Source organism: Ornithorhynchus anatinus, chromosome X2, assembly GCF_004115215.2.
Source record: "Ornithorhynchus anatinus isolate Pmale09 chromosome X2, mOrnAna1.pri.v4, whole genome shotgun sequence".
NCBI lineage: Eukaryota > Metazoa > Chordata > Mammalia > Monotremata > Ornithorhynchidae > Ornithorhynchus > Ornithorhynchus anatinus.
Genome location: NC_041750.1, coordinates 9,626,775 through 9,649,668, shown reverse-complemented (window position 1 = coordinate 9,649,668; position 22,894 = coordinate 9,626,775). Strand labels below are relative to the sequence as shown.

Below are 22,894 nucleotides of genomic sequence, written 5' to 3'. Positions count from 1 at the left end.
TCCTCTTTTTTCGTGGCTACTGTAGATACTACTGCTGCCGGACTGAGCCGATCAGACATGATCTTCTTGTTACTGCTGGGAGCCCTGAGTGCCACGGCTGCCGTTGAGGTCAAGAGGCCTCGGGGAGTCTCCCTCACCCGTGAGTCCCACGGAGGCCTTTCGGGCCCGGCGAGGCCGAATGGAGGAAACTTGCTCGGGAGCCCACACAGGCCTGGGAAGGTTGGACAGGACAGGAAAGAGCACGGATCGGGGAGTCAGAGGACCAATGTTCGGATAGTAGTGACAAGTATTGAAGCAGCGTGGCTCTGTGGAAAGAGCCAGGGCTTGGGAGTCAGAGGTCATGAGTTCGAATCCTGGCTCTGCCGCTTGTCAGCTGTGTGACTGTGGGCAAGTCACTTAACTTCTCTGTGCCTCAGTTACCTCATCTGGAAAATGGGGATTAACTGTGAGCCTCACGAGAGACAACCCGATTACCCTGTATCCACCCCAGTGCTTAGAACAGTGCTCTGCATATAGTAAGCGCTTAACAAATACCAACATTACTATTATTATTATTATTACTGTTAATGAAGTGCTCACTATGTGCCGAGCTCTGTACTAAGCACTGGGATAGTTACCGGGTAATCAGGTCGGGCAGATAGCCTGTCCCACATCGTGCTCACGGTCCAAGAGGGAGGACGGTACCGAATCCCCATATTACAGATGAGGAAACCGAGGTCCGGAGAGGTGAAGTGACTCGCCCATGATCGCCGCAGAGCCGGGATGATAACCCGGGTCTTTTGACTCTCAGGCCCGCACTCTTTCCACTGGGCTACGCTGCTTCTCTAATCCTGCCTCTGCCACTTACCTAATAGACTAAACTCACTGTGAGCAGGGAACATGTATACTGACTCTGTTATACTGTTGTCTCCCTCAGTGCTTAGTACAGTGCTCTGCACCCAGTAAGCACACAAAAATAGGATTGTTAGATTTTTTTTTAATGGTATTTTTTAGGCGCTTACTGTGTGCCAGGCACTGTACTAAGCACTGGGGGGAGATATAGGATAATCAGGGTGGACACAGTCCACATCCCACATGGGGCTCACAGTCTTAATCCCCTTATTACAGATTAGGTAACGGAAGCACAGAGAAGTTAAGTGACTTCTCTGTGCCTTGGTTTCCTCATCTGTAAAATGGGGGTTCACTACAGTGGGCAAGTCACTTCACTTCTCTGTGCCTCAGTTCCCTCATCTGTAAAATGGGGATTAAGACTGGGAGCCCCACGTGGGACAACCTGATTCCCCTGTGTCTACCCCAGCGCTTAGAACAGTGCTCTGCACATAGTAAGCGCTTAACAAATACCAATATTATTATTATTATTATTACAGTCCCTTTTAAACCCCGAGCCCCATGTGGGACAGATTGTGTCCAATCTGCACATATTGTATCAACCCCAGCGCTTAGCCCAGTGCTTGGCACGTAATGCGCACTTGAATGATAATGGTGGTATATATCAGGAAAGTCTTGGAGCTGCCTTGCTCTGTATTTGGAGAAATAAGCCCTCGAGATGTCAAGTGCCACTTCATTGCCAGTCCATTAATCTGTGGTATTTCGTTAGTGCTTACAGTGTGCAGATCACTGTATGACGCACATGAGAGTACCACAGAGATCCGATCGCTGACCTCAAGGAACTTAGAGTCTAGCAGGGAGACTGATATAAAATCCAGAGATTAAGTAGTAATAGAGTCTCAAGATAAGCATGTAAATGCTGTGGGATGAGGGAGAAAACCCAAGCGCTTAACTGGTGCAGAGGAGGTATGAAGATCTGATTACAAAAACACCAGGCAGGGGAGGGAGAAGTTAGGGTCCTGGAGCTGTCATGTCTGCTTATGAGGAAATGGGGTGACCTTATTGGGTTCTTCTCTCAAACTCTCCCCTCCCTCCTTTGCCTCCACAGATCAGCACTTCTACGATGAATCTAAGCCCTTCACCTGCCTGGATGGGTCTTCTACCATCACCTTTGACCAAGTCAACGATGACTACTGTGACTGCAGGGATGGCTCAGACGAACCTGGTGGGTGTGAGGGTCTGGGGAGGACCAGGGGTGTGTGGTCTAGGTCCTGATTTTTTGGGTGGTGGGAGGAGAGGGAGAGACAAAGATATCTTCTTTTTTTCCCAGAGTGAATGACCCAATACCCTATTGCTGCTGGGATATCTTGTGCCCAAAGGTAACCCATTCTCTTTCCCTCCTCCTGTTTCCCCATCCAGGGACAGCAGCCTGCCCAGAGGGACGGTTTCACTGCACCAACGCAGGCTACAAGCCCCAGTACATCCCCTCATCCCGGGTCAATGATGGCGTCTGTGGTAAGGAACCCCTCGGGGTCTCGGGTGGGCGCTGCTCCTCACCTGAGGGTAGGGACGGTGCTGACGGGCACACTCCTCTCTGCTTTCAGACTGCTGCGACGCCACCGATGAATACAACAGTGGCATCGTCTGCCAGAATACCTGCAAGTAAGAGAGATGGTTGACTCTGCCCCAGCTCCTGCCCTCTCTCCAAGGCTCTTCCTTTAAGTTACTCTTAGTGGCTTTTCCCCTCAAAAGCTCAGAGAGCCTTAAGCCGCTGAGGAAGGAGAGATTCTTTCTCTGGGTGAAGGTCTGGTTCTGCTTCAGACTGTGGTGCCTGTGGAGAGCAGCCCACCGGACAGCTATCTGCCCTTCCTTCTGGGAACTTCCCTTCTAAAGCTGTTTCCTTCCTCAAGGCATGCTGGGCTGTGACAGCCCCTTGCCTGTAATTCTGCAGTCGGGGTCGCTGTGGGGGAGAGGTGGGGAACGAGCAGTGGGCTTTAACCACTCAGCGGAGTGGATTTTGAAACCTAGAAACCCCCCCATCCCAAAGTGTAGTACATCTCTCCCCTCCCCGCTCCCAAAAAGTTTTAAGATTCTTGGGCGGTCCCAGGGGGCGAATTCCAGATCTAGAGATTGGTGTTGGTAGAAGAGGATGTCGGGAATGACACAGGAGGAGACCATGAGCCTAATCTCATGGGGGCAAGTGCAGGAACATGTCACCCATACCCTCCTCTATCTCCTCTCTCTGAGAGTGGAGAAGGAGGAGGGTCTCTGGAGCCCTGTGCAGGGTTTGGAGTGCCACCTCTGCATTTTGAGCATGGCCTGACATTGGGACAGAGTCCTGAGGTGGAGTAGAAAAAAGGGGAGGAGAGAGAGAAGGTAAGAAGGCTGGTGAAAGCAGTGTCTGTATCTTAAGTCTTATCGTACCCCCCTGAGGCCCAATTACTGTGCTCTGCCCACAGTAGGCACCCCGTCACGTAAGGAAGCTACCCTCTGCTCCCGAAGCTCCTTCCACCCTTCCCGGGCTATGGGGCCAGACCAGAGGTTCCTCTCAGCCCTGTCCCGGGAGCCCGACTTCTGAGCCAGCCGGCAGCGTTTTGGGGTTGGGTTTTCCAGAGCTGTTATTCAAATTGCAACACCAGGCAGGTGGCCACAAGGCCAGGAGCCGGGTACAGGGAGCCCCTGACACCGAGGGGCTTAAACAGCCTTTCTAGTGGCTTCTCATTCATTCACTGGTATTTATTGAGCACTTAGTATGTGCCAAGCACTTTTTTAAGCACTGGGATAGATACAAGATAGGTTGTCCCACGTGGGGCTCACAGACTTGATCCCCATTTTACAGATGAGGTAACTGAGGCCCAGAGAAGTTAAGTGACTTGCCCAAAGTCACAGAGCTGATAAGTGGCGGAGCTGGGATTAGAACTCACGACCTGTGACTCCCAAGCCCGAGCTCTTTCCACTAAGCCACGCTGTGTCAGAGGGTAATAGTCTCTGCCCTGCTCCCACAGCTCACAGTGATGATATTGATGACATTAATTAATCAAGCAGTAGTATTTATTGAGCACATACTGTGTGCAGAGGCACCATACTAAGCACTTAGGAGAGTAGAATGCAATATAGTCAGTAGATCCGATCCCAGCCCTCGAGGAGCTTACGGTCTAGGGGAGGAGTTTGCTGTGCCAACACTGCCCTAAGCACTGAGGCAGAGACGAGCTAATCAGATTGGACCCAATCAGGGAGGGAGAGAGGAAGGGAAAACAGATTTTGCAGATGAGGGAACCGAGGGCCAGAGGAGTTGAGTGACTCACCCACGGCTCACCCGGCCGGCAAGTGGCAGCGCCAGCAGAGAAACCTGGTCTGCTGACTCTTGGTCACGTGTGCCTCCCACTTGGCCCCGCAGCCTCATGAGGCCAGCAGGAACTCTGCAGGTGTCGGGGCCCGACCGAGGTCTCGCCCTTGCCGTCAGAGGGCAAGGGGCGGAAGCGGGACACCTCAACTCTGGCGGCCCCTTTCTAGCCTAGAGGGGTGGGCCGGGCTAGCTGCGGCTGCCCACAGAGCCGTGGGGGTGAAGCCCAAACGGTGCCCACCTCTGTGGTGGCAAGCCCCCGGGGGTGATGGTCACACTCCACCTCGCGGAGTTGCCGCCGGCGATTTGGAGCGGACCCGATCCTGATTGGTCCCCGAGCCAGCCTGGGGTCCTTCTGTCCTCTGGAGAGGGGCTGAACCTTACTGGGTCGATCACCCTCACACACCTGGCGGGGCGTGTCCTCTCGTATACAGGGAGATGGGCCGGAAAGAGAGGGAAGCCCTGCAGCAGATGGCCGAGTTAGCCCGGGAAGGATTCCGGCTTAAGAAAATCCTCATCGAAGAAGCAAGCAAGGGCAAGGAAGAGAAACAGGTATGGTTCTTTCCCCATCCCCATGCACCTCACCCTCCTGGGTAAAAAAACAGCCTCATGAAGTATTACCACGTGGTCAGGAGGCTTCCCGAAGTGATGCTTCTAGAGGGCAAAGGACAAGGAGCGTCAGGTTACCCCTCCTCTCCACGTCAGACTTGGCAAAGGGTGTGCCCCGGGGCATAACGGCTCCCTTTCCGAAATCCGGAACTTCCCGCGGAAGGATGGGGTTGTCGTAAATGTGGCTTCCTCCCTGACTCTTGGGGTGGCTTGGTCCCAGAAGCCACCCAAGTAGATCCGATGATGCTCCCCAAAATTGTCAGATGAGGGGACGGTGGAGACGGGCTATGGGGCATCTGGTTGGCAGCCAGGCTGCTGCCCTCTACCACCTCTGTCCAGTCAACACAAGGAGGGATGCCGGGTGCCAAGACAAACATTGTTGGATCCCGTGCTGCACACTGTGCTTTCTGTTACCGGGTGCTCAGCACCCGGGGTGGAAACTCTGAGCGGGCGAATCACTCTAGGTGGGCAGTTTGGACCTATGACAGGAAAGACCCTCTCCCTGACCAACCAAAGTTCAGGATCTTTCCTCCCGCCTCAGGCCCGGCCACCCTAATGATTGATGGCCCTTCTGCTTTGTACTTCCTTTCCCTCCGCACAGAAAAAGCTCGTCGAGTTGCAAGATGGGAAGAAGTCGCTGGAGGATCAAGTGGAGAGGCTCAAGTCACTGAAGGAAGAAGCGGAGAAGCCTGAGAAAGAAGCCAAGGAAACCCACCTGAAGCTGTGGGAAGGTAAAAACTCTCCTTGCCTTCTCTCCGGCACCCTCCTCGGGGACCCCTAGGGTTTGGAGGTCACTCAGCAGGGGTGGACCAGTGGGATTGTTGTCCAATGGTCGAGGAGCCCATTTGAGGTTCTTGGGGTGGAGATTCCCTAAACTCCAGTAGTTCTGTGTTTTTGGAGCACAAATTCAGACTTCCTGGTCTGGACCTGGAAGTCTGAACCCCGGTAGCACCCAACATGCAAACTCCGAGGGCCGAGACGAAATGTTCCAGGCGCGTTCTGGTGGTCGGGCCTCTCCCCGTTCCCCCGCCCCATTCCCGTGGGTGTGACGTGCTGCCAGGGCTGAAAGGAAGAGTGGGCAACCCCAGCATCATCTCCCTCTTCTCTGGCCGGAATATGTTAAACAGAGCAGAAAGCTGCTGTCCAGGCCGCCCGCGATCAGGCCCAGGCCAGTAAGGCCTTCCAGGAGCTGGACGACAACGCCGACGGAGTGTGAGTAGTGTTGGTCTCCTTCCTCTGCCCCGGGACTCCTTTGTCCTGACGGAGCCCGGACCTCTCCCTACCCTTCCGATGCGGCTCCCGTGGGGGGCCTGGAGGGATGGACCTGGAAGGAAGTTGCCAATGGCGTATCCCTCCCGGGGCCCAACGGGCTTTGCAGCCCCCAGTGGGGAATGTGGCCCAGGGTTGGGACAACAGCTCCTTTTTCAGCAGGGGCTCCAGCACCCCCTCCACCCACACCCCTTCTAGGGAAGGAGGGAGAGAGAGACTACAGCTTCTCCTTCTACCTGAGACACAGGAAGGCCATTTGGCTGACCCATTTGGTCTGGTGGGAAGGGACTGATCTTTTGTCTCCAGTTCTCAGCCACCATGTTCAGTGCTTTTCTTAATAATAATAAAAAATCATTATGGTACTTGTTAGGTGCTTACTTTGTGCCAAGCACTGTACTAAGCACTGAGACAGATACAAGCTCATCAGGTTGGATGTAGCCTCAGTCCACATGGGGCTCACAGTTTAAGTCCGGGGGAGTGGGATTTAATCGCCATTTTACAGATGAGGAAATGGAGGCCCAGTGAATCAATTTGCCCAAGGTCACACAGCAGGCAAGGGACAGAGCCGGGTTGAGAACCCAGGTCCTCTGACTCCCAGGCCTACACTCCTTTCACTAGGCCATGGCGCTTCTCTGATCGTGGCTGTGGCTGTCCACAGAGCCGTGGGGGTGAAGCTAAAATGGCTTCACCTGGGCGGAGCCAGCCCCCAAGAGGACTGGCCATTTCCCATACTCTTTCTTAAGAATTAAAATACAGGCACCCTCCCTGTGGCTAGGAGAGGCAGGGACCGCTGTGGGCTCTGAACGGCCGCTGCAGCGTGGAGGTGGTGTACTGCCTTCCCCTCCTCCTCCATTTCACCTCTGGACCATCTCAAGGTTGGGGGAAGAAATTCAAATTCCCATACGGGTTCTGTTGTCAGAGCTCACGTGGGGAAAGTACCTGAGAGCCGCTGGCTTGACCTGAAGCCGGTTAGTCCTACCTGCCGCACGGCACTTCCCTGCAGCTCTGGAGCTGTGGCTTCTCATCAGACTGTGGGTCTGTGCGTGCACCCCGCTCCCCCCCCCCCCCACCTCACCCCCCAACCACCACCACACACACACATATATGCACTCTCCCACTTGGGTCTAGGATTTCAGTGACTGAGCTGCAAACCCATCCCGAACTGGACCCAGATGACGACGGAACTCTGACCGAGGCAGAAGCCCAGGTAATGACCGACCTCCTTGTCTCCATCCCGGGATCCCGAAGGTCACCCTGGCTCTCCAGAGTTGGCAGGGTGGGCAGGGAGGTGCATAATCCGAGACACACAGAGGAAAACCTGGGCCGGAGGCTGAGCCAGAAGCCGACGTGGGCCCAGAACCCAGGCACCCAATCTCCCAGTTCCGTGACTTAACCCTTAGACTCAGCTCCCTCCCAGTGAGGGGGTCCACACTGGTGAGGAATCGTAAAACTGCCTTGGGGGCCGTCTTCCACTTCACCCCCTCGCTTCCCCAAGGGTCTAGACTACCGCTTGGAGAGGGCACTGTCGTTGACCCGCCCCCTCTCTCTGATCAGAGCCACGGAAAAGCTTCCATCCTGGCATCCCGCCGACTCCCAAATGAGAAATAAATTCAGAGCCCGTGGACTTCCTCCTTGAGGCCTCAGACTTGATCCTTCTCAATTGCCCAGCCGATACAGAGCTGGCACGAGGTGGTTCTGATGAGTTGGGGCTGGGGTTCAGGAAAGCGAGGCCTGGACCCACCCCCAAGAAAACCATTTTGAGCCAGAATCTCAATCCCAAGGGGGGCCACCCAGGGCCCCGCTTCCACTACCCTGCCTAACCAAGTCCAAAGGTTATGGCGCAGGCTTTGGTTCCTGAGGCCACGCCTTGCTCCGGCTAATAATGATGATAATTGTGGGATTTAAGCGCTTAGTAGGTGCCAGTAGAGGTGGATGGGTGCGGAGCAGCTCGTGAGCAAAGATAGCCCTAAAAAGGAGAGAGCGGTGACCCCTGAGGAGAGGCCCTGTGTAATTAAGTACGTCTTTAAATTGTATATTATAAAACATTTCTTTATATTAACATCTGTCTCCCCATCTAGATTATAAACTCGTTACGGGCAGGGAATGCGTCTGCTAATTCTGTTGTTTTGTACTCTCCCAAGTGCTTATCACAGTGTTCTGCACATAGTAAGCCCTTAATAAGCCTTATGAGAAGCAGCGTGGCTCAGTGGAAAGAGCCAGGGCTTGGGAGTCAGAGATCATGGGTTCGACTCCCGGCTCTGCCACTTGTGAGCTGTGTGACTGTGGGCAAGTCACTTCTGTGCCTCAGTTCCCTCATCTGTAAAATGGGGATGAACTGTGAGCCTCACGTGGGACAACCTGATTACCCTGTATCCCCCCAGCGCTTAGAACAGTGCTCTGCACATAGTAAGCGCTTAACAAATACCAACAGTATCATTGTTATTATTATTAATAAATACAATTGAATGAGAGGCTGCTCCTCCTTTCTGGGATTCAGGGTTAGAGCAGCCCCCAGCGTTGCCAGCAGGTGGCAGTGTTGCTGTAGGGAAAGCACTGCCCATCCCCAACTCCCCACCCGGCCCCTAAACTGGTTATAGTGTCCTCTCCCGAGCACTTAGCTCAGCGCTCTGCACACAGTAAGTGCTCAATAAATACCACTGGTTGATTGATTTCCATCTCTAACTGAGCACGGGTGGGTGCCCGAACACAGCCCGGATTCAGCTCAGATCCGGGGAGCCAGCAGGACCCCGGCCCCAGCTGCCAATGGGTGGCATTTTGTACCTGTGTTTCAAAAGGCACACGATCCGCAGTCACGCAGGCACGACCCTTCCCGGCCGTCCGGCACCTGCGGATCGAGTCCGGAATCAGACCCGACACGGGCCCCAGAATGCACGAGCTCTAGGTGAGGCGGGCGGAATCTGCCCTGTCTCTGTGGGCTCCGAGGGCGTGACTGTGGTGATGTCAGCTTTCTCTGCCGGGTCGCCCAAATCATGCCGGGTTTGCCCCGGAGGCCTCTACTCCCTGTTGCTGCTGCTCTTTTGCCCAGAGCCCCGGGGATTCCGTGTAGCCGGAGTTTCCTCGGGAAGGACGGTTCGTTAGAGTTCTTTGCTTTTTCCGTGTGATTTAAATCCAAAGAAATGGCCTGGGGGGGAACATGGCCTCCTGGCTGGCGGGCAGGCCGACAGACGGGCCAGCTGGCCTCTGCAGTCTCCCGGGCCCCACCCTCCAAAGCCCCACGGCCTCCTCTTTCGACCATGGCTCCCGCAGGTGGGATCTATATCCCCCGGCCCCATTTTGGCGTTCTGCCCCCCCCCTTCCCCTAAACTGGGTCTGTTGTGGGCCTCTGCTTGGGCCGGGGCGGACCCTGACCCGGCTCTCTTCCAGGCTCTGCTGGGTGAGGCCATGCAGGCGGATCCCGTCAGCTTCCAGGAGAGCATCTGGGCCACCATCAAAAAGAAATACCGGCCCGAGGTGAGTGTGCAGCGGCCCACCCCTTGCTTCCCCCCACCCCCATGGGTCCACGCCCTGGTAGCCGCCGGGGTGGCCTGGGAGTGTGGCCGGGGTCGTCGCCAGCAGGGGGCGAGAGTTGCACGCCGAGCTCTCCTCCCCGCTACCAGCCCCATGGATCGTGTGAATCACAAAGGAGGCGAGTGGCTCTGGGCGGGTGAGAGGCAGGGAGCGGGGCTAAGATTTCAATCCCTGGAGTGCATCCATCCCTACCAGCTGGGTCCGGGCAGAGCAGATGCCACCTCTGCCGCTAACGAATCGGCTGCCCGGCTCTGCTGAGGTGACTGCTCCTTACTCACTCGTCTCCCCTCGCCTGCCCACAAATCAGAGCGACGATTCACAGCAGCTTTCCCATCTGCTTCTCCCGTGACCCTTTCTCCTTCTGAGCCGAGGGCTCCGCTCTCTTCCCCCGGGGGGGTGGTGCTTTCTCTACCCACTCCCGCCACCAGGCTTTCTGATTTAGGGGTCCTCGTACTTCCCATTCCCTAACTTGAATCCTCTAACCCTCCCTCCCTCCCTCCCGCTCCCCTCAACCCTTCGAGCCTAAAAGAGGAAAAGTTATCTGGTATGATGGTGCCTGCTCCTAGGGGTGGCTGCAGCTTCCCTGTGTGCTCTTTCTCTTCTGCACGCATACGCACGTACCCGCGCACATCCTCCCCCTTGCCCTGGGCTGCAGGCGGGACCCAGTGGAGAGGGGGTGGATAGGTCCTGCATCAGCAAGAAGCCCAGACCAAGCAGAGTGGTGATAGGGGCCCCGAGCCGAGCTGGCCGGGGAACGAGGCCTCTGAGCTCAACCTGGCCCTCGGGCAGAGGCTTGGCTGGGTCCGATTGACGCCATCAGCCACCGAACTCCTGAGCCAAGTAGTCTGCCCGGGAGAGGGTGGGGGAGGGTTGTTGAGGGGAGTCTATTTGCTGAGCCATCGCTTGCTCTCTTGGAAAGCCAAGAGCCAGAACTCCATTGCCCTCTCTTCTCTAGTCTCCCTTGATTTCCTGTCAATCAAATTGAGTCTCCGACCACATTCTGTCCTGGGTTTCATCACTTTGTCACCCCCAGCATTGGCTGGGCACCTATCCGACTATTCTTCTGGGCAGGGAGCAATCACAAGACTGAAACTCCTTACCCTCATGGAGTTTGTTCTTTACACCTTCCCCCGAGGGGCCAGACCCTTTTTCCAGGAGACCCGGTGGTGTCCCTGCTGGTAAGGACCAAACCTCAGCTATCCCCAGCGGCGAACCTGGGGAGTCGGCGACGCTCACCCCGTTGAAGTCATATCCACCTTGGGCGGAGCTGGCTTGGCACAATCGCCGTCATCTGCGGTGGCCTAGTGGACACAAAGCAGCCACGGACCACCCTCAGAATGTACCCCCTCCGGTGAACTGGCCGGACCCATTCAGCCTGGCCCTGCCCGCCAATTCTGCTTCCAGCGGCAGGCCAAAAGCCAAGAGAACCAAGAGATGGCCCCGGGATTGTCATCTCCTGGTGCCGAGAGAGAGGGATCAGTCTGATCAGGAGACCGATCCCTGGTCGGGAAGCTCCAGCTAAATGAGAAAAGACCCAGGAATCCCAGCTCCAAGTCCTCCTCGTTGCCGCACCACCCCACCCCGACCTGGGTTCAGTGATCACCAGAGTTGTGGGGGTTGGGAAGGGGTGGTATTTAGCGCTCGGACTGGTCTCCAAAAGAAGCTTTGTTCCAGGGCCTGCCCGATGCCTCACCTCTTGTGGAAGCCCCAGCAGGAGGAAACCCAGATCCTGTCCCTGAGCCCCTAGTGGACCCTCCATCCCCTGAGGACGAAGAAGAAGAGGAGGAAGAAGAGGAGGAGGAGGACGACGATGAGGAGGAAACCCCCGAGGAGGATAAAGTGGGTGGCTTTGTTTAGCCGACGTTCGGCCTTTCCCGGCAGGGGCAGGGGCCGGGGGAGTGGGGGAAGCTGCCCGGTCCTGCTGACGTCACTCAGTGCTGAGAAGTGGAGAGAGACTCCCTGGAGCTTTCCCGATCAGGCCGGCAATTGGCTGGGCTCCTGGAAGCCCATTTGGAGTCTGTCGCTGGAGAAGCTGTCCACCCAAACCGCAAGGAGGGAAGAGGCCCCCTCTCCGGAGCCTGAGCACACCACTAAGTGCTGCTGTTCTGACAGCAGTCCCAAGGGGAGGGTCGAATTACCCATTAGGGTCAGGAGATGCTGTTTGCCAGCCTCGCCCATCTGCTTGCTGCCCAGCCTCTCTCTCCCTGCACATTTGGACGCTGGTGTTCAGCTTGGATTTTTCCTTTGTTCAGCTCTGGCGCTTCTATCCAAAAAGTCATCGGTTCAGACTGCCTGGGTTACAGTATTTGCCTGGGCCCTGAAGCAGGTAGCCTCTTAATGTTGAATCTGAAACACAGACTGAGGTGGGGGGAGGACCCCCCCGTCCCCCTGCCTCCCCTCTCCCCCCCCCCCCCCACTAACCCATTCCAGGTTTTTCTGTGTTGCTCTGGATCAAGGCTGTGTATTGGAGTTGGGGTGTTTGAGAACCCAGCCCCCTACACACACACACACACACACACACACACACACAGACACCCACACGCACATAAACTAACCCTCCCTGCTTCCCGTGTGCCCCAGGCCCCACCATCCAAACAGCCGTCTGACAAGGTGGATGAGGACGAGGCGGAGGAGAAGATGCCCCCTTACGATGAGAGAACTCAGTCCTTCATTGACGGTACGGCCCCGCCCGGTTCTGGGAGGGAGCCCGGGGAGCTAAGGAAACGTCCTTCTCACGGGCACATCCAGGGGCTATTCACGGTGGATGGGCTGGCCCCTTTGCCCCTTCAGTCTTCTTGGGAGCAAAAAGAGGCAGAGGGCCTCTGGAAAGGAACCCTCCCCCCAAGATAATCCGTATCCCCGACCTAGGCCAGGAAGAATCCCATGGAAGACTGCCCGGCCCAGCATTGGGGAAGTGACCCCAGAGGAGAGGTATCTCCCGTTGCCAACCTTTGGGGTGCGGGAGAACTTTAGGAGCAAAGCTGGGGTGGGCCAGACCCCTGTGAGAGTGGAGTATATCTCACTTGTTTGGGGCTTCCCTAAACCCCCGATATTGGTGTCAGCCTGTTGTTAACAACTGACACCCTGCTCCCCCTCCCCCCCAGGTTAGAGGCCGCCGCTTTCCTCAGCCTCCGTTTCCCTTCCCCTCCACTCCTTGGCCCCGGCAAGCTGGGGGGGTTTTGCCTCCACCTCTAAATTAGATCTTGGGCAGTTCCTGGAACAGCAGAGTTCTGGACCTTTTGAGGGGGAAGTGAAGACGGTATCTGGTGCCCTAGGGAAACAGATATTGAGAATTCGAAGGGACAGAGGCGAGAGGCCTGTTCTACCAAACTCTCTTTGGAAGGCCTCTCCCGTCATTGACTCCCGCCCCCTGGTACCTGCTGCCGAAGCAGGTGCTTTGGAGTCGGGGTGGGGGGTGCTTTTTAGGAACCTCAGAAAATGCCCACCGACAGATTAGCGATGTCCCCTTCGTCTGGAACTAGAATGCACCCCTCTCCGCTGCGTCCCACAAGATCATGTCTAAAGGTGCCCAGGGCAGAGCAGCTTCCTGAGTGGTTAGGAAAGGAACCGAAGTGTAGGCTCTGTCGGGATGGGGACTGCAGCCATCTTTGAGGGACTAGTAATAATTCTTCCCGAGTAAATAGAACCCAAACAAACCCCCTCCCCCCCGACAACTCATTCCTCAGGACATTCGATCGGCACCCACGGGGGCTCTTCCCCATTTGGCCTTGGTGCTGTGGCCAAGCATTGCCCCAGCCTTAAACTGGGATGCCGGCGGAGAGGGGGGAGGGCGGTGGAGACAAGACTTTTGCAGGCTTGGTAGTGACCTTTGTATTTTTTTTAATCTCATTTTCATGGATCAGGGAGTTGATTTTTGGGGGGGGGGGGTCCCCCAGCACCCTCCTTTTCTTTTAGCTTCCCCCCAACCCTTATCCTCTCTCCCTGCCCCACCCCAGCCTTGTAAAATTGCTCCCGGGCTCAACTTAATCCATTCCTTAGCGGCTGTGTCTCAGGCCCTGCAAGGCTGAGGTGAGGGGTTGATCCATTGGCATAGGGAACTTTCTGAGCTTTCCCCCGAGCCAGCATTACTTTTAAGGTCAGATCTGCTGCCAAGGGCTAGACAGAACCCTCTCGAGCTGTGTGTCTGCCACCACCCCCTCCCCCTCCCCCTCCCTAAAATGCCTAACTTGGTTCTAGGAACTCTTCCTTGCACCTCTCCTCCAGAGAGGAGGCTCAAGGGGTTTAAGTTCAAAGTAGGGGCGGGGGAAGCCGGATGGACAGACTTGTCCTTGTTTTCCCTCTAGGGTCCCCCCCCCCCCCAAGTTGGACATTTGCCTTCACGCCAAGTCTCACTAGCCTGGCTATGCAGCAAGCGAGCCAGGGAAGGGGGGATCGGGTCAACTTCTCCATGTTGTCAGCACCCACTGGAAGTGCCATAGGAGACTTCGCCCTTGTTTGGGTTGTTGGTGGATGGGAGTGGTGAGGATTCAGATTCCAGCTTGCTAGCCAGTTTTCGGAACTCGCCCCAGCCCCCCCCCCACACACCCAACCAGTCATCAATTCCAGCTGGGGGTCCTGACATAGCAAGGGGTTGGGTCAGGGCAGAGGATGCTGAGGGATCTTCTGGTATCCAGAGTCGAGAAAGATCTCTGAGCAGAAATGATGCTTGAGGGGCATTCTCACCCTCCCGCCTTCCCCTTTCCCCTCTGCACCCCAACTTGCACTTGCCAGGGGCTGAGACAAGCCTAGCTTGGAAGCGTGGAAGTTTGACCTTCAGGCCGTGACTCCCCCCTTAAAATTGAATCCTGCAACTGTCGCCCTCCTCTCTTCCTGTCTCCTGCTTCCTCCCCCCACCCCCAACCAACACGCTGGGGAACTTGCAACAGCCATTGGGTGCTACTCTCCACCTCTCCAGACCAGCCGTCAAAAGAAACTGGTTCTCCACGGAGACTCATCCCAATCAGTCCATTCTATACAAACAACACTTTCTCTCTCTCTAAGTGGGGTTTGAGAGCCTCTGCCAAAACATCAAGGTTCTTGTTTGCATCCCATCGCTTTGGCCACACCCAACATCTCAGGCTGCAGTTTCCCCAAGCCACACCCCAGAGAGTCCTTGATCTATGAGATTGAACCTTGTAGTGCTTTGATACCCCTCCGGGTCAGGAAGCCCACCTGCACTTCCACAGCCGGGCCCGACCCTGGTGCAGGCGGCAGCAGATACAGCTCAGGAACACCATCTGGGTCTTGTTACCTCTCCTCACCTCGCCCAGCCAGGCTGAGACTCCCTGGCAGCGGGGAAGAATGCAGAGATCCTGCTTGTTGCCTTTTAATTTGATGACTCAAGGAAGCAGATGGTGGAGAGAGGTCTTGGGGGTTTAGACTCTGGCTCCCCAAGGAGAGAGAGTTGGGTTGTTTGGAGAGTGTGTGTGTCTCTGTATCTTTGTCTCTTTCTCTCTCTCTCTCTGTCTCTTATCTCTGTGTGTGTCTCTCTCTGTCCATCTGTGGGTGAGGGGAGATGAGAGTATCCCCAGGGAGGCCAGGTGCTGCTTCCTGCAGTGAGCAGAGTGGAGAATTTTCCAGCCTTAATTGCTAAGAAGCTGGGACTGAGGCAGAGAGCTTGGCTGGCAGCCTGCCACAGCCACAGACTGAATATACTGGGTGGGGGAAGGGGCCAGGGTCCCCACCACCTGGGCATTTTCTGAGCACCCCTTTTTCTCCCTTACCTTTCCGCCCCAAGCCCCATTTTCCTCCAGGCGAGGACCCAGGAATTCTCACCCATCTTTGCTCGTGGTGCGCAGGGAATGTTATCTGCTACTCTGTTGTATTGTAGTCGGTCGATCGTATTTATTGAGCACAGACTGTGTGCAGAGCACTGTACTAAGCACTCAGGAGCGTACAGTATAACAGACACCCTACCCACAACGAGCTTACAGTCTAGAGGGGGCTTACTCTACTACAGTGCTCTGCACATAGTGCTCAATAAATACCATTTATTGCTTTGCAAGGATTCACCTCACCCCCTCTGAGGCGGAGGGATGACTAGTGGAGGGGGGAAGGGGGTGGTGAGGAATGTGGAGGTAGCAGGAGTAATAGTATTTAATGAGCACCCACTAGGTACAGTGCACAGTACAAAACAAAGGAGCACGCCTGTCCATGAGGAGCTGACACTCTTTAACGGGGGAGATGGACATAAAAATATAGCTAGAATGATCAGCACAATAGTGCGATTGAATATATACAGGAGTGCTGAGGGAAGAGCTATGTGGTCTGTCAGATTTGGAGCAAGCCAGTGTTCCAGACCAGGGACAGGGTGGCCCCGTGCTTGAAATCGTTGGAGGCCGTAAGCCACTCTGTCCCTGGAGCTGTCTCTGACAGCCTGCCAGAGCAAGGGTTGCCTTCCTGAGTCACCCACCCAAACACCCTTAAACTTCCTCTCGCCATTCGTGTAGCCCAGTATCACTCACTCACCCATGAATGTGGCCAAATCCTCTTGAATTTGTTGATGTTTTTGGCCGAGTTTCCCATGGTTTCCCCTGAGGGGGGAGTCCGGGCAACCGTGCCAGCTTCGGTCACAGAGCGTGAGAGGCGGCACCCGAGGGGGAGGCCTGTGGTGCCGCTCCCCTCCGACTCCAGCAGTTTAGGAGAATAAAGCGGGTTTCCCACCCGCCTCCTCAGGTCCAGTGGTATTTGTGAGCCACATGTGGGACAGGGATTGTGTTTGACCTGTTGTACCGCTGTACCCCAGCGGTTAGAACAGTGTTTGGCACATAGTAAGCACTTAAATGCCATAATTATAAACAATCGTATGTGAGTGCTTACTGTGTGCAGAGTACTGTACTAAGCTCTTGACAGAGTAGGCGAAAAAATGGGAATTTTTTGGTAATAATATTAATATAAAATATGGTTAATATTAATTGGCAGTGGTAATTCAGTGGTATACTGATAATAATTATGAGATGCGTATCAGGTACCAAGTAGTTTACAATGCATCGGGATAGGTAGAGTACATGCAGAGGAGAGACAGTCTCTACCCCACATAAGGTTCACAGTCAGTAAATAGAAAGGGAATAGGTAATTCACCCCCATTTTATAGATGAGGAAACTGAGGCCCAGAGAAACTGTGACTTACCCAAGATCACCCAGCAAGTAAATGGCAAAGGCCCCAGCCCCGATTCTATCCACTAGGCCATCCTGCAGCCAGGCTGAAGTCTCCCAAACCACCCTGGCCCAGAGCTCCACCATCTCCCTAGTGTGCAACTGTGTATTTGGACATTTCAGGGCAGTAGAAGGAAGAAGAATCAGCCGACCACTGATGTGAGCACGGTATTTTTCTATCTCTTAGGAGGGGAACAGGGCTGCCGCCAGGCCACTAATGAACAGTGGGTAGATGTGGATGTGGGGGCGGGGTGCTCTGTCCTCAGTCCTGCAGGGAATTCCAAGTTCCCGGAGCCAGGGAAGCCAGGGATCAAGAACACGAAGCAAGCTACCTGGTCTGCATGGAAATAGGTTAGCGGCTACCGTGTTGCTGTGTGAATCTCGTCTCCAGGAAAACGGCCCTCTTAACAGGACCATTAAAACTCAGTTTATAACTTACACTCTGTTCCTGCCAACCCACCTCCCTCCAAAAGGGCCTTGGGTTTGGCACCTCTTGGGAACGAAACAGCCGGGTATCCCCAGGAAAGAAAGGGTACAATTCCCTTTGGTCCTGCTGGGAGTTCTTGTGGGAGAGGCAGGGCGCTGCTGTTCCTCATCCTCAGTCCCATGGTATTAGCTGGGCGTGATCTTAAGGCCTAACAAAGGCGTTTGACACTGCTGTCCATCCCAGTTCCCACCTTCTCCTTGGACTGCTAATAGCACCTAGTTCAAAGCAAGGCGGTTTGGAGAAAGGGTGCTAGCTCCACACCTCGGCCCCTTTCACAGGCAGATTCCTGGAGTGGGCTAGGGGTGGCTAGGAGCAGCCAGCTTGTTCTGCTGGTCTTACCGCTCTGCCCTTTTCAGTCATTCAGTGGTATTTATCGAGCGCTTACTATGTGCAGAGCACTGTACTAAGCTCTTGAGAGAGTATGATACCACAGAATTAGCAGATAGAGTTCCCTGCCCGTTAGAAGCTTTTTTCCTCCTCCTTCCTCACCACCTTCCTGTCCTGTGACTTTTCCCCCCAGCTGCCCAGAAAGCCCGGGAACATTTTGAAGAAGCCGAGAAGTCCTTGAAGGAAATGGAGGAATCCATCAGGTACCGGGCCGGCGGGAGTGGAGCGGGGGAGTCTGAGTCGTGTGTCGGACTCCCTGGGTTAGGTGAGGTAGACAGACGGTCTGCCAGAGAGTAAGGATGTGAAGCGTCGTGGTGCTTTAAAGAGAGCCAACTCCTTTCTCCCACCCTTCCCCAAAGTCTCCCCCCCCCACCACAAAAAACTTTGGGGAACAAGCCTGGGGGCGTGAGAGGGCCGCAGCAAAAAACAGATTGCTCTTTCCCCTTTTATACATCTGCACGGTCCCAGCCCCCGCCCTGAAGCTCTTGGGGCTTGTCTGCGCAGCCTTTTCCAGCAAATCCCCTGCTCCCCACCCCCAAACACATTTAAATAGCAAGCTCTCACTCTAGGTCACTCTGCATTGCTTCCAGTCTGCGAGCTGGTCCAAATAAATCGACGGGGCTGAGGGGGTGGGGTGGAGAGACTTGGGTCTTGCAACGGATCCCTGGAGCTCAGGATGCTCAAAAAAAAAAAAACAAAAAACCCTCAAACTCCAGCCTGCAAGCTGTCTCCTATAGATCCATCCGTAATTAGCTGCCGTAATCACTTCCCTTTGGAACTGGTTGCCGACTCGGAGACCGCCGCCGGGTGCAGCCGGGGGAACTGCTGCTGCTTCCCCCCCAATCCCACCGCCCTTGGGGACGGCCTCCCCGGACCGGCCTGCCTCCGCGACTTTCTGGGAAGATGCACATCTCCCACCCCGGCCTCACCCCGTCTCTACTCCCTCACTCCCGTGCCTGATGCTCAGGTTCCCCTTTGGAGCTGGCAGCACTTCCCTGGGCTTTTCTTTCTTCCTTCCGGAGGCAGCGAGCAAAGATTGCCAGCCCCATTCTGCACACTGAGAAAATGAGGCCAGCAGGTGCCATCGACAGCTTGGGACAGCTGGCCCAGGGCTGGCCCTGTTATTTCGGGAGTGGCGGGCGGGGGGTGGGGGGGAGCCAGCTTTCAGGGACGGGGAGGGCTGAAAGGCCAGCAATTTCAGTTGTGATTTTGGGGGGTGCATTTCCCCCCCCCCCCTTAAAACATCACATTTAAGCTTGGTCACTGCTGGCCCAGCTGGTAATGTGGCTCAAACTAAGGCCCCAAGAGTAGAGATAGCAGCAAATCTAAGGAGCTGCCCTGGAGGCCCGGAATCGAAGGACCTGGACTGAGAGCAGTTGAAAAAGCTTCTGCCCTTGGGGTGTTTATTTAAAATCGGCTGGCCTAAGGGCCCAGCCCCCTAGACCTCCCCACCCCCCAGCAGGGCGCCTACCTGCCCAGGCGCCCCTCCTTCCCCCCCCCCCCAACTCCCCCATCTGATCCACAACAAAGCCGGCGAGAACCAGTGCCAGTGGCTCAGGGCAGCAGCTTCCTGCCCCTTTCCGCCACCCTCCAGAGAGGCTGGTAATTGGGAGTAGCCTTGGCTACCATAGAGGCTTTAGAGACAGCTTCATAAACAAGTCCCTGTTGGCAAGTAGAATTGACCTCCCCAAGAGGACAAAGCGGGAACAATGACAGAAGCGTGGCAGTATTGAGGGGCCTCACCCCCGCCCCAAAGCCTTCCAGCCAGCTCCCCCAGCAAACACTAGTGTCCACTGCTTCCCCCCCCACGGCTCATTGCACTGGCGGCGGGGTGGGGGGTCAGTGAGAGCCCCTGAGGAGGCCAGACACCATTGCATGCGTCAGGCCGGGCCCATGGGGTAATGTGAGAGCGTCACCTGGAACATTTTGCGGGAGTCTGCCTGAACCTAGAGCAGCGTGTCTCTGGGGACACTCTCTCCCCCCTTCCTCCCACAACCTACGTGGCCTAGTGGATAGAGAGCACAGGCCTGGGAGTCAGAAGGCTCTGTCGCTTGCTCGTCTGCCGTGTGGCCTTGGGCAAGTCACTTAACTTCTCTGTGCTTCCGTTATCTAATCTGTAAAATGGGGATTGTCTGTGAGCCCCATGTGGGGTGCAGGGACTGTGTCTAACCTGATTAGCTTGTATCTTCCCCAGCGCTTACTACAGTGCCTAGCACATAGTAGGCACCTATCAAATACCATTAAAAAAAAAGCTGTCGTTTCACTCCTAGGGCCCTGTTAACACAGGCGCTGCCTCTGAACTGGATAGCTTGGTGGCAGGAACCGTGGCAAAAAAAGGGGCTGGGTACTTAAAAATGCCAAGACAGAAGGGACTCTGTACTGGACAGGGGTCAGACCAGCTGAAAACCACCGTAGTCCCGATCAGAGGAGTTGGAAGAAGGGCAGGCTACCGGGTGAGGAGGGAGCCTGGAGAAGAAAGTGCATAGGGCCCATTGGGGTGGGGGGCGGCGGGGTGGTGATGAGAGTAGCCTGGTAGCCTGGCAAGTCTCAGCCCAGAGACTTAACCCTCTAACCCTCCTTATCTCTGCAGGAGCCTGGAGCAAGAGATCTCGTTTGACTTTGGGCCCAGTGGGGAGTTTGCATACCTGTACAATCAGTGCTATGAGCTCACCACCAATGAGTAGGTGTTGGGCCCTGGGTTGGGGGGTGGGGGGGAGTGTGTTTCTCACCCCAGCTTCCCACCTGTGAAACCAAGGTAGAGAAGTGCAAGGCAACACCTCTCAGATCCCTTGGCTTAGGGAAAATCACGGAGTTTTATCTCTGCCCATCCCTGGACCATGGGGGAAGAGCCAGGAAGGTGGTTCTGCTTGGTCTCCTCCAGTTCTCCCAGGAGGTCGGTGTGACCTAACCGGCTGCCCATAGAAGTGGGGGCAGCAAGCTCACCGTTTGACTAACCCTCCCACTGCCCGCAGTTGGCTTCCCCACCAGCTCACTGGAAGCAGGAGAGAGAGAGAGAGTGTGTGTGTCAAGGGGAGGGGGAGGGATGTCGAAAGAGTAATAAGGAGGGAGGGGGCGGAAGCCGAGCCATTTGCAGGCCGACCAGCTTCGGTGTTCCAGCGGTGGCGCCATCAGCATTTCCTGCCAGCATCAGAGCAGGAGCGAGAAAATCCAGAGCAGAGCAGGGCAGGGTGATAGGGAGAGGTGGAGGGCGTTCTTTGTTCTCCCTCATGCGGGGGGCGGGGGGCGGCAGGAGTAGGGAAGAGTTCTGGGAAAGGGTCAGAGATGTTTTCTCTCTCTCTCTCTCTCTCTCTCTCTCTCTCTCTCTCTCTCACCCAGCAGTGAGGGGCTTAGAAAAGAGGGAGCTGTGAGCACAGAATGTTTCCTGCTGACACATCAGATAGACTATTTATAGCCCATCTCTGTGCTTGTGCTTTGGTGAGAAACCCCGTGAGGGCCTTGAAAAGGAGGTGGGGAGAAGGGAAGTCAGGGAGAACAGGTGGAGGAGCTGGGCAGCGACAGTGCTCAGAAGGCAGGACCTACGTTGCTAAACACTCAATGCCCCCCTCCCCCAGAGTGGGGAGGTGGCTGGCCGGCTGTAAGTCCAGGTAGGTCCCATGCTGTTGCGAGACAACAAGCACGTGTGATCTTTACCCCCTACGTTGGTCCCCGGTCCTGGTCCCTGTCCCAGCCCCCAAACCCTGCCATTGACAGGAGGAACTCCTTGACTGCTCAGTGGGAAGGAGGGAAGGAGTCGAGGGGGTGGGGGTTGGCCCAAAAGGGCTACGAGTTCGGACTCCCCCAGCTGCCTGGAGTAAGGGTGCCGAAAAGACGGGGCTGGGCAGCCAGGTTCAGCTCTGTTAGCCCGACCCGGGCCAGAGATCACAGGAGCTGCTCAGAGTGGGGGGGTGGCTCTGAGGAGTCCCAACATCTCTCTGCAGGTACATCTACCGCCTGTGCCCCTTCAGCAGAGTCTCCCAGAAACCCAAGCACGGTGGCTCCGAGACCAACCTGGGGTAAGGTTGTCCCCTGCTCCCCCCACCCACGCGGTCTCCACCCCTCACCCCTAGTCCTCTCTGGTTCACCCCGGGCTCTCTCCTCCCCTTGCACAGCACGTGGGGCTCCTGGGCTGGGCCTGACGAGGACAAGTTCAGCGTCATGAAGTACGAGCACGGGACCGGCTGCTGGCAGGGCCCAAATCGCTCCACCAGGGTGAGGGTTGGGGTCGTGGGGGACCACGGGGAGACCGGGAGGGAGAGGAATCGGGAGGCCAGGCCCCTCCCTGGTGCGCTCAAGGAAGCGAACCGAGTAGGGGCGGCGCTCTGGGCTCCCAAGATGAGCCAGCTCTTGGGTTTGCCCTCCAAGCAGGGCCAGTGCCTGGGCCCGGGGCGGGCTCCCAGGGGGTTAGTATCCCCCTCGCCCTGCCGCCTGCCTGCTGTGACCGCCCAGGGGTCGTGCAGGTGAAGCTGCTGTGTGGCAAGGAGACGGTGGTGGCAAGCACTACAGAGCCGAGCCGCTGTGAATATCTCATGGAGTTCATCACACCTGCGGTGTGCCAGGAGCCCTTTGAGCCCTCCGACCACGATGAGCTCTGAGGCCTTGGGGAGAGCCAGGTACAGCCCCCTCCAGATCAGTCAATCAGTCAGTCAGTCAGGGGTATTTCTTCAGTGCTTAATACGTTTCTTCTCTCTCCCTCTCTCCCTCAGGCTCCGAAGTGACAGGGGAGTGGGACAGGTGGCCCCCCCCAGGCTTCTTCTCCTAGCCCCCCTCCCCGGTCCCACATCGGACTCAATTGTTGGTTCCTCCTAGCTCAGTGTGGGGCGTGGGAGCCCCACCACCCCCCCGCAAACTTGGCAGGGGCTAAGCCCCCGGCGGCACCGCTCCTCACCCCTTCTGCCCTGTGGTCCATCCTGGAAAGACCCCTTCACTCTCTCTCTACTCTTCCCCCCATTAACATCCCTGGAGGCCTCAGAGGCCTGGGAACCCCGGGACCCTGGAGAGAGGGCTTTGGTGAGCTCAGCCGCTCCCTTCAAACTACAGAACCTGAATGTCCAGAAATTGTGACCGCTTCTCCTCTCCCTATCCTCCTCCCGGTCCACGTCCCCGTCCCCATCCCCGTCCTTCCCCCTGCCTCACCCCCGGCCCTCCTCGACACTGGCAGCCTCGGTCCATGGCAGGACCCGGATGTGAATGGCAGCCGGTCTACATGATCGCCCTTCTGTGACTTCGGGAGATAGATTCCCCTTCAATAAAGACGGATCTTTTCCCTTCGTTCCAGACCCCTGGCCCTT

General features: G+C 56.1%; 1 protein-coding gene across 2 annotated transcripts in view; it reads left to right on the top strand.

Moving 5' to 3' along the window:
* Positions 1–22,882, top strand: part of PRKCSH (protein kinase C substrate 80K-H) — a 23,815-nt gene extending 933 nt beyond the window's left edge. Inside the window, exons 3-19 of one of the 2 annotated variants that reach the window (XM_029052741.1) lie at positions 26–139; positions 1,937–2,053; positions 2,248–2,343; positions 2,433–2,490; positions 4,606–4,723; positions 5,382–5,511; positions 5,908–5,992; positions 7,178–7,256; positions 9,434–9,520; positions 11,252–11,416; positions 12,158–12,254; positions 17,740–17,809; positions 20,197–20,286; positions 21,545–21,619; positions 21,716–21,815; positions 22,064–22,216; positions 22,310–22,882. In XM_029052741.1, the coding sequence (XP_028908574.1) occupies positions 58–139; positions 1,937–2,053; positions 2,248–2,343; positions 2,433–2,490; positions 4,606–4,723; positions 5,382–5,511; positions 5,908–5,992; positions 7,178–7,256; positions 9,434–9,520; positions 11,252–11,416; positions 12,158–12,254; positions 17,740–17,809; positions 20,197–20,286; positions 21,545–21,619; positions 21,716–21,815; positions 22,064–22,198 (1,584 nt within the window). In that variant the 5' untranslated portion in view covers positions 26–57 and the 3' untranslated portion in view covers positions 22,199–22,216; positions 22,310–22,882. The remainder of the gene's footprint in view (positions 1–25; positions 140–1,936; positions 2,054–2,247; positions 2,344–2,432; positions 2,491–4,605; positions 4,724–5,381; positions 5,512–5,907; positions 5,993–7,177; positions 7,257–9,433; positions 9,521–11,251; positions 11,417–12,157; positions 12,255–17,739; positions 17,810–20,196; positions 20,287–21,544; positions 21,620–21,715; positions 21,816–22,063; positions 22,217–22,309) is intronic. The other variant, XM_029052742.1, reaches the window with a different exon arrangement.
* The last annotated feature ends 12 nt before the right edge of the window (positions 22,883–22,894 follow it).